Source organism: Apis florea, unplaced genomic scaffold, assembly GCF_048593485.1.
Source record: "Apis florea isolate Af1SG1 unplaced genomic scaffold, ASM4859348v1 contig_1630_pilon, whole genome shotgun sequence".
Taxonomy (NCBI): domain Eukaryota; kingdom Metazoa; phylum Arthropoda; class Insecta; order Hymenoptera; family Apidae; genus Apis; species Apis florea.
In genome coordinates, this window is record NW_028256425.1 from 184285 (window position 1) to 195361 (window position 11077).

The following is an 11077-nucleotide window of genomic DNA, read 5'->3' on the forward strand; positions in this document are numbered from 1 at the left end:
AAAAATTTCTCTAAATCGATTGGTGTTAAAAATGCTCGAATCATTATTATCATTTAGATAATAAAATGGATTATAACAATTAGAAACTGTAATTTTAAAAGAAAGAATTCTATTTTTTTTTTTTTGTCAGTAAAAGTTTTGCAGTCGAATTTTAATTTTTGGACGAGAATTCGATTCATTATATCATTAATTTTGATATATTTCTTTCATTCCACCAATATTATGAATATTCGATATTTTTACGATTCAATAGAAAGTGTAGTTTTAAAAAAAGAAATTCCAAATAAAACAGGATATTTGTCATTTCGAATTTTCGTTTCGATGAAAATAAAATTTCGTTTTTCTACTTTAATTGCATTGTTAGTTTATTATTAATTAATCTTGCATGGCAATCGACACGTAACAATATACATAATATGTTCACAAGTAATTCAAGAGGATGGGATGGATCTCCAGTTATCCGTCTTCTATATTTCTCGTGTGCTGCTCTCTTCTTAGATTTTGAGCCTTTAAAATCAAACTCATTCCCCAAAAAACTCTTTACAGAAATTCATAAAATTCATCGAAACAAAGTTTACGAAAACTTACCATTTTTGAACATTTTTTCATCTGAATTTAATTCTCCCCATATGTTTAATAATAATATTTTGTAATTTTAAATTCAATATAAATATTGAAATAATTACGGTCGGTGATGTTTAAAGGCTTGTTAAGAGGACACACGTAACATACGTGTAAACGTATGTCACGAGATAAGTTTACAATGTCTCCAGAAAGCGAAGGCGGAGAGACTCCATCGCGTTCGATAAATCATATAAATACATTTTCATTACGATACATGTCCGCGAAACGAGCACAGATCACGATAAATAAATAATCGTTTACGCTTCGCGAAAATCTCGATTAATTTTTACCGTTTAACTCTTCGTTTGAGCCATTGCCATTTGTCTCCGTACCATTGATATCTTGATCTTAATTTCATCGAGGTTATCAAAGGAAGAGTTAATGGGATAATTTCCGAGAGAAATCCTTTAAAAAAAGGTAATTGTAATTATTATCGATCGTGAACGATTCGTAACCCATTAACGATAATGTGTAATTATTTGCAGAGCAAAACGTCACATCAGTTACTTAAAACGGTGTTTATTATCGAAAGGATTCAATTTAATATAGAGGAAATAATAATAGAAGGGACGTTAGACGTTGCTCTTCAAATATATAACACGATTCTATTCGAAAAATTTAAGTTATAATATATATATATATATATATCATCGAGTTGAAAATACTTCGCTGGGATGACTTCTCCTATACAATTCATCTGGCACATGCGATTAAATAAATAAGTTCCAGTTGCATTTTTTTGTCCGACTCGCAAGTTTCTTCCTCTCGTTCCGAGACCAGGCTGTTTTCCATCACGAAACTCTTTATTTTATACTCGAGATTAAAAATCGAGGACGTTAAAGATAATCAGGTATCGAGCATTCTTTTGAAATCAGACTCAAGAAATAACAAGAAAAATAAAAATATTGCAGACAAAATATTGTATCGAAATTAAAAAGGAAAAGAAAAATCAAGCTAAGGAAATATTTGAATCGTTTGCCGAAAAGATGAACGATTATTTTTTTCAAAGTCAGTCTTATTTTTGTCAACTACAAAGGACAAACCAGCGGAACTTTCGTTCCAGCCTGATAATCTTAATGACTAGGCGAATCTACGAAAACTCGCGTATCATCCTTATTAGGCTCCAAGCTTTGAATATTTCTGTTAAATTCAGCACACCGAAAGAATTAAACGACAGAATTGAAAGAGGTAAAAAAAAAAAAAAAAAAATGTCGATACAATTTGCAAAGTCGGACAATTTATGGCATTTGGCACTGATTCCCATTCTGGACCATTCGGGGGATAGCACTTGGTGGCGCTATCTGTCTAGTTTAACTTTGAAGCAAACGACTGACGCGACATCGTTGCGATTTCGCATCCGGTGATTCGATATCTCTATTTTTCACAGAAGTATTTCTCACATCGTATTGCATCGTAACTTATTAACCGAATTATGCAATTTTAACGCGGAAAAATAGCAACGACGTCGCATCACTCATCTATATTTATATTTATATAGAGACAAGAGGATAAGAAACGGAAAAATACGGTGGTCGCATGTATAATTAACAATACAAAATAATTGCTTTTAAAAGGAAAAATTCGCAATTTTAGCGTGGAAAATTGGATAATCAATGTAACGAATCTCTTTTATTACTTTAAGCAATTGAAGCATCGTTAAAATTGAAATTGATATTCAGTTTTTTTTTTTTCTACGTAATTCTTTGGCTCGTTTTGATTGATGCAATGGCGGTAAAATTAGATACGATTTGCTTACAACAATGATGTCATTAGAACTGAAAAGAAATCTCGAAGACAATTGGTTTGTAACCAATGAAAAGAATTTTCGTGATGTCGTAAGCCAAAGAGTTCAATTTGTTACATGATAAGTGTCAGTGGGTCAGGTCAGCGTTTCATAAACTTCTTTCTCTGACCACGAACACGTTTACTTAAAAGCGATTCTATGCTTTGCTTACGTTTGTTAAAAAACGCATCACGCATCAAAGGGAATAAACAAAATTAAAATTAATTATAAATGTTTCTTTTTCGTAACATTTACAAACTTTTTTTTGTTTCTATAGGAATTTTTCTTGTAAATTTTCATATTTTTTTCTTTCTTTAATATTCTATCATAAAATCCTAAACTTTTATTAAAATTTTATTAAAATCATTTCAAATATTTCATTTGCCTTTCAACATTTCTATCTAAAACTTTAATTATAAATTAAATCATACGCAGGTTTTGCTATCTAAGAATTATACATTCCATGGCATAATTCGGTCCATTGCACTCGCGATACCTTGAAGCAACCACGCAATACTATTTTTTCTCCCCCTTTTTTTTTTATCCTCCTCACGAGTTACGCGTTGCGAGAATAAAGAAACTCGTTACGAAATCAAAGAGACACTTTTCACCAAGCCGATCAATGCAATCGATGAAGCGCGAGCAGTATAAAGAATAGTTTCCAAGCAATATTCCACGTTACTTGTTCATTTGCCGATCATTAACCACGTTTATAAATCGTTCTTTTTCTAATCTCCATAAAAATCAATCCAAAAAAAGAACGCAAACGTTATAATTTCTATTTTCTTTTCTTTTAACGTACCACAGGATAATTTTAAAAAATTTTAAATCGCCAATAACGAATAATTATCATATTCACAAATCGAAGAGATCGATATTTGATCCGATAAATCAGTAGAAGTAAATTATCGATTTTTTAGGAAATAGCAAATACTCGAAATGACGATATCACGCATTATTCAAATTGTTTTCATTATGCAAATTGTTTCAACAAGCGAGACAATCGAGAAAAAGTTTAATAACAAAATATATGGCGTGTGTATAATCGGCCGTGAATCGATAATAATCAAGTATCTAATAGTACATGCATACTCGTCCATAGAAAAAATGTATTCGTTCATGCATGCAAGATATCTATGATCAGTTTCGAAAATAGATATATTCGATGCCCAAATAAACAATCGCTGGATTGGACTCGTTTCTGATTAATTGATTAATTAATTCAGACTTGTTTCTCTTGTTTTACAAAGACTGTTAATTACGCCTAGAATTCCTCGTGTTCCGACGTTCGGAGAATCTTAACGGAGAAAATATTTATCATCGTTGAAAATTATTGTATTAACTTTTCCCAAGTTCGATACTTGCTCAATCTTTGACCCGAGCGTGAAGAAACAAATGTTTCGCCGATTTTCTTCCCCTGTTAAGCCGCGCACTAATTACAATCATCAGGTTAATTGTGCGGAACAATATTGCCAACTTCGTCTCGGTGATACTATTGCACAAAGCAATTGCATTTCAAGCTTCCCAGATTTGGTTCTCATGAGCACGATTCTACACGCGATTGCGCGAGTCGCATCAAAGTATGAACGCTTAAGTAATCTCCGTGTCTCCGCGGTTATTAAATACTCGTTCGTTACGATAGTTGTTTTTTCCCGTGGAAAAACGGGGCCGTGTGTCAAAGGAACGCGATACACACCGTTTCCCTTATGTTAATGGTTGGCGCCCCTGCAACCCGAGTAATTTTCCCACCGCGTTGCGCTGCACGCGTGAAACATCGAACAAAAAATAAACAGCTCGAAACATGCAAATGATCGTAATTACCGTGCATTCTCTTGGAAATTTTATAGATTCCGGTAATTAATAGTTGTAATTGGATTTAAGGCTAGTACCGCAAGACCGATTCACACTTAATCAAGCTTATGAAATCTAATTCGTCACGAAAGCGATGTTTCTATAAAACTTGACGCGTGTATGACTCACGCGTTGATATCTGTTTCCTCTTATTGTGAGATTTATGCGTATCGTTGGCAAGAAAAATGTAAAGACTTTTTGATAATATTTTTGATAATATTGTTTCGATCGTAAAAGAGAGAAAGAAAGAAAGAAAGAAAGAAAGAAAGAAAGAAAGAAAGAAAGAAAATTTGTAAGTAAACGGTGAAATATGTAAGTTTTGTTTTCTCTAATCTCTCAAAATTCTCGTTTCTTTTCCCTTGCGGCATAACTTTTTCTCATGCAATTAAGATTAACGTTTGCGTTCTCACGAGCGAGCAAATTGAAAGTCGTGCGTCGGCAAATCAAACCATCAGTTTTCTAAGGGAAAATTGTTCGACGATTTTTCGATAATTTTAAAAGAGTAACGAATTGTTCACCATTATCATTGAACAATGAAAAATAAATTTTCGATCGAATTCATTAAAATTGAAATAATAACAATAAACGATCTTTATTACTTGAAAATTTCATTTTTAACCGAAGAAATTTTAAACATTAAATTAAGTAATAAATAATATTTCGTTAATGGATATATAAAATTCTAGTTTCAAAATTATTATTTTCTTGAAGGAAATATTATATAGATTGCGTGCTTGTGTACGGTGTCTAACGAGTTCCAACCATTAGAACGATCTTCTTGGTCTGGTGACAATAATTCGAGCTTGTCCAATTAGACAGGAAGGACTTTTTTTTGTTACATCAATCTTTTCCGCCAACCATGATCAATTAAAGAAAAAAAACATCGAACTTTTATCGATTTAATCTTTTCGAGTCAAAATCACATTCGATATTTTATTTTAATCGGATCATATCTGATAAACTTATTTTTTCAAGAGTATATAATTTTGCTATATTTTGTCAGAGGCAAACTTCAGAAAACTTAAGATATAAATTTCTTTTCGATTCAAAAAAATCAATTTGTTCCAAACAAACTTATATTCAATTTTTTTCCAAAGCATCCCACGATCCAAGTTCTTAATTCGACAAAGGCAACCAACTCTCGAGATAAGATGATCGAGGTCACAGGTAGAAACCTGCACGACGAAGATGAGGCCTGATGTTTGTCAGCTTTTTACCTGTCCGTAATTTTCCTACTCGGGGAAGGTTGTTCCGAGAAACGAAAGCCAACTGAACCAGTTGGGCATAGCTCGACCACCTATCGCGATTTTCCACGCTAATGCCGCGACAAATCATTTTCCTCGTATTTTTCCGTTCAAACGAATATTCCTATTAACAGTCAGAAATTTCGAAAAACGAAATTTCGAAATTTCCATCTACGAACACACTTCTTCTTCTTCTGGAAAACGATGGATAGGCAATATCTATCTCGTGTCGTTATTCAACGAAAGACAATCGATCTCAAGTCCATTGTCAGCTCAGATTTCTGACTGAACGGTCCGATTCTAAATAATTCTAAATAATCGTTCGCATTTCCACGAGGGAATAAGGAGCGTCCTCGTTAGCCAAACTTCGGACGAAGCATCGTTTGACTCTGTTATGGATCGACCGTGCAACGATCTCCAGACTTGGATCGACGAGTGACTACAGTAAGAATCGAATGATATCGAATGATCTTAACGAGGTCGAGGCCTGGGAAGAGGTTGAAGTTGTTGCTGATGATGGGAATAACCGTTCCTGGGGTTGGCTGGCGGCTGTGCCCTCTCCGGGCTGTCATCCAAATTCAAACCAGCCACCAATTGCGCTATCTCCCTGTCCTTCTTCTCTTCTTTGGGCAACGCGTTGCCATTTTGCGCGCTAAAACCTAGAGAAGCCAAACTTCCGTGACTTCTGCTACGATGCTCCGCACGGATACTGTAGGAGAATGCCCTCTCGTTCAAATGGCCCTTCCGCCGATAGATTCCGGTACCGAAACGCGATTCATTTTCTGGACTGTCGGCCGCTCTGTTCATTTCGGCGGAAGTTAGGTCCGCGTGAGACGCGGCCAGCCTCCTGGAAGCACCTAAGGTCGAGGAATCCGCGTCGGCGTGTTGCCTTCTGCCTCTGTTCCCAGCTGTCCCGTAAGTTCCAGCCGGATAAATAGCCGCAGCCGGTGGAGGAGGCACTACCGGGAGGGGAGCGTACACCGGAACAATTGGAGCAGCTGCTGGAATCGGTCTGAGCCCTTTGGGATGATGATGAGCCTTCCTGGGTAAAGTGGCAGCGGGGACTAACAAAACTGGCGCTGGTCTGGCCAGAGTTCCAGCTACGGATCGACTGCTTGGTGGCAGAGGATGGGGATGATAGTGTTGCTGCCTGACCGGATGACCCAAAGTATGATGTCCATGGCCGTTTGTGTATATTCCCTGATGAAGCTGAGGGTGTAGATGCGCCTGTTGCAAGGGATCTTCGTGAGCCGATCGGTTTTTCAGTTTCTTCAACTTTTTGTTGGCTTTCCTGCGAACGGAGGAGGAAGAGGATTCCTCGAGGAGCAGGGGTTGAGAAGGTGGAGGCGGTGGCGGCGGCGGAGGAGGTGGAGCGACCAGCTGACGAGGTCTGGAACCCTTGGTACTCCTCAGCGTGCCTTGCTCTTGGTATAAACCTTCAACCTCGTCGCGACCCCTGGCCCAAACTTTGTGATTCTCATCTCCATTGTACAGACTGATATCGTCCGTCGAAGTGGCGTCCAAACGCGTCGCCTGAGGACTGTCTAAAGTGGTGCTAGATCCACCTAAGGTATGATACAGACTGTTGTTCGAAGGATGACCGGTGACTCCGTTAGTCGTGGTAGTCGGGTCCAGACCCTTGGCATAGCTACTGTCGGCGTACGCGTGAAAACAACACCTGACCAGGGCGTTGGCCGCCATGTCGCGTTTACATATAAACGCGTGACACTCGAGAACCTTGATACCGGTAGTTCGTCGAAGAACCGCGGCGAAAAGAGGCGGATGATTGGCACTGGGCGTCCTGGCGAATGGCGAGTCTAAAGGCAGAAACCTTGTGTTCGAGGAGTCACCGCTTCCGCCTTTGACGTGCCTGACCGCGGCGCAATAGTGAAGCGCCTCGATGGGAAAGAACCTGGTAACCTTTTTGCGGTGCTCGTCCACGTTCTCCAATAACAGGCCATTGCTCCAAACGCTCAGCCAGGAGTCGAGTCCACGTGCTCCTAGAGCGCCCTGTTCTGGATACAACTCCCTCAAAGGTTCCTGCACACCGAGCAAACCTTCCTTGCTGGCATGGGGCACGGAGCTACCCAAGTACAGGACTCTGCAACGACAATACGGTGTCGCGGTATCTTGATTGGCACCTCTCATTTTTGTCAACGATTCTTCGGATCGCACCGGTAAAGGTATCCAAACGATCCTCGTTGCGACTACTAACGATTTTCCAAACGTTTCGGGTCGCGTCTCCCTGTCTCACCGATGAACTATCTTCAGAAGAGGAAACGGAACGAAGTACGCGCAACAGCGAAACAGCTAGCAACGATCCAGAACCGTCGAATCATCGAACACCGTTCGAGCATCGAGTCGATTGAAAATAAAATTCGAGGAGCACACTCGTGACCGTACGGAACAACGTTAGAGAGGACTCCACCCGGTAACACACTTCACTCGCGATTACGCAGTCACTTTCCAAAGACGTAGCCCGTCCGCGATTGCAAAATACGTGTGCGTGGACAACGAGGAGAGCCGCTCTCGGCTATTTCGCAGCAGCTGTAGCCGCCGCTCGCTCGAGATCGCGTCAAGCCATTATGGCCGCCTTCTGACGGCTTCCCCACCAACTGTTACCTGCCCGTAACTCCCTTTTCCTCTTCTACCTGGCCTTCTCTCCTCGATCCTCCAGCCACCTCGTCCTTCTTTCTTCCAACACCGCTCACAATCTTGCCTACCTTTTTTAACCCCCCACCGTTCCTCTTCCTCCTCCCTCTTCTTTCTTCTGGTCGTTCAGGCCAGGTCCTCCTGTGGTATGCGGTATACACCAGTGGCGTCTATGTCCTCCTGGTCGCCCCTCACCTCCACGTGTACCGATCCACCGCGGCGGACAGGTTACACACTCTTTCCACGCAACACAAGAAACGAGCAACGCTCACCGACACGCCGTGGAATCGAACGGGCCCGCTGAGTGTGTCGCCGCTGCTGGAATCCAGAGGCGCGGCCGACAGCCTTCGTCAGCCACGCAGGCTGTCGTATCCGACGTTCCTCGCTGCCTCATCGGCGGTCAACATTCCAAAAGATGTCCGAGTCTCCGCGTTCTTGTATTCCGAACAAATTTATCCAAGTTATTTTTCCCAATCACTCGATGATCGCTGTCCTTTAGCCGCGTAGATGGCGCTGTTGTCGCCTTCGCCCGACGACTGGTTCCTATTTAACCAACTTTCTTCCTATATGGAGAGTCTGGAAGGGCCGATTCGAGGGTCGAGAATCGAAGGGACGTTGTTTATCGCGAGCCAGAGTGACGTTTGATAATGGAACGCGCACGAATCGAGCGGGTAACGATGGAATAACAAGGTGTTCACGGATGTACGCTCCTCGTCGGACTGAGGACTGACGGAAGGCGTGAGACTCCGACCGACTGGGCCCCACTACGTGCCACCAGGCCCCCTCCCCCTCTTTTTCTCTTCCTCTCTTTCTCCTTCTCTTTCTGCAACTTTTCTGCTTCGAGAGAGGCACTCCCTGGCAAGCCGTACCTGCCTCGAGAACCCTTCGCCACCCGATGGGGTGTTTGGAACTGTGCCGAGGAAAATGAACATTCTTTCCAGCCGATTTTATGAAGGAACGCAGATACATTCTCCCTCTTTTTCTCCCTCTCTGTAGGAAACATGGAGATTTCTTTCTCTCGTTACAAGTTTTTCTCCGAATCGGGTGATGCAACAATGTGTTGTTTTCTTCTATCCATTTGCACGGTTAAATAGTTATCCGTGACATAGATGCTGGAGAATTTCTGATTGGACAATTTTGAAAATAATATCATGGTTAATTCGAGAAAGATGCAACTCGTTATTTTGCGTTTCGAATTGACTTAAAGCAGACGATATATCATTTTCATGATCCAAAATGTCTTTAAATTATAGAATTTAAATTATAGAATGTCATAAATTTCATAGACAGATTATATAACCGACGAAGAAGAAAAAGAATCCTGCATATAATTTATAGTTATTTTACAGTGTGAGATCTGATAACAAAATTAAATATCTATACATACGATACAATATTTAAATACAAATGAAAAAAGAATTTATTTCGATTCAATTTCATTGTATAATTTGTAATATTTTCATTTATATTCACTTTAATTTACTTGAACTTTAATTCGATAATAATTTGAAACACAATTTGCCATTTTAATTTGACAAATTAAATTAGAAAAATGAAACTTATACGCATCATTACAATTTAACGACCAATGCCTATATTTATCCATAAATTATAAATTATCTTTAGGGACACTTTTACAATTTTAATCGATTAAATCTCCCAGAACATGAGAAAAGAAAGTAGTACGCGTTTATTGGCCTCCGTTCTCGTGTCGCGAAGAAAGTTTTCGAGTGATCGATGTTCTTCGAAATTACAAAAAAAAAAAAAAAAAAAAAGAAAAAAAAAAGATTAATAAAAATCATTTTATTATAAAGTTATACAAATTTTCAATCGAATCGTTGTTCGAAACAGAAAGATTCATGAATGAATTGGAGAGAAAGGATTAATACAGATTATTCCTGGAATTCGCGAGTAGAGGATATCTCGTTCATAAATATTTAACACAGCAATTTCTCATTGAAGAAATCTATCTCGTAGAAAGATTTAAGCATCGATGTCTAAAACATGAATAAATAATTTTAGTTCCCGAACTATAAAATATTAAATTTTCGTAAATAACGAGGTTTTTCTTCAGTGCTGAATTTAAAACAATGGAATTTTATAAAAAGAGAATAGAAAAAGTTGTAAAAAGATTATGCCACGTAATTATAAAAAATAGGAAGAAATACATTGCAGATTATTATTTAAATTATTATATATAGAATATTTTATGCAACTTTTTAAGAAATAAATTTTACAGAATACAATACACTTGAATCAATGTTTTTTCCAATTCTTTCGATAAGATCCGATTTGTTTCGTTTCATAAAATCATTGAAACATGATAGAACGTAATTTAGTGAATCGATTGCGTCAAATCTAAATAATTGACATTTATATATTTTTTATATAAAGCTATTTTTGAACTACACATTTTTATCGCGAATATTCCAACTATTTTTAATTAGATTTCATTTCAGTGCAACTATTGCTTTGTTAGAATTTGTTTATTTGAATCTATGTTGGAAAAATCATATTATTCCAAAACAATTTGATATTTTTAGAGATAAATATTGCATCTCCTCTATTAAATGATCTATTTATCAATGAATTTATACAACTATTATTTCAATTTGTAAGAAAAAAAATGCAGACAGCAAGTTCCGAATTCTTTCGAAACGGAAAATAGATTCGAGAAGGAAGGTAATTATTTCATGAATGGCCATTAAATGGCACCGAACACGATTCGTTTTTCATCTCGTAGAAATAATTCACGTGTTCCCTTTTCGAGGATTAACGGGCAAACGCTCCGATTCGTTCAGTTGCGCAATAAATATTCGCGATTTCGCCTTCGTGGCCACGCGACGTGCCACGAAGCGGAGCGGACATCCAGACGAGTCGACCTGGAGACCTCGAATCGGCCTCTGTCAAAAGAGAATCGTGC

General features: G+C 38.6%; 1 protein-coding gene across 1 annotated transcript; it reads right to left on the bottom strand.

Moving 5' to 3' along the window:
* Positions 1–338: 338 nt before the first annotated feature.
* LOC105735860 (uncharacterized) lies at positions 339–8869 on the bottom strand. Its single transcript, XM_031917345.2, has one exon. The coding sequence runs from the start codon at positions 7648–7650 to the stop codon at positions 5974–5976; it is 1677 nt and encodes a 558-aa protein (XP_031773205.1). The 5' UTR covers positions 7651–8869; the 3' UTR covers positions 339–5973.
* Between the last annotated feature and the right edge of the window lie 2208 nt (positions 8870–11077).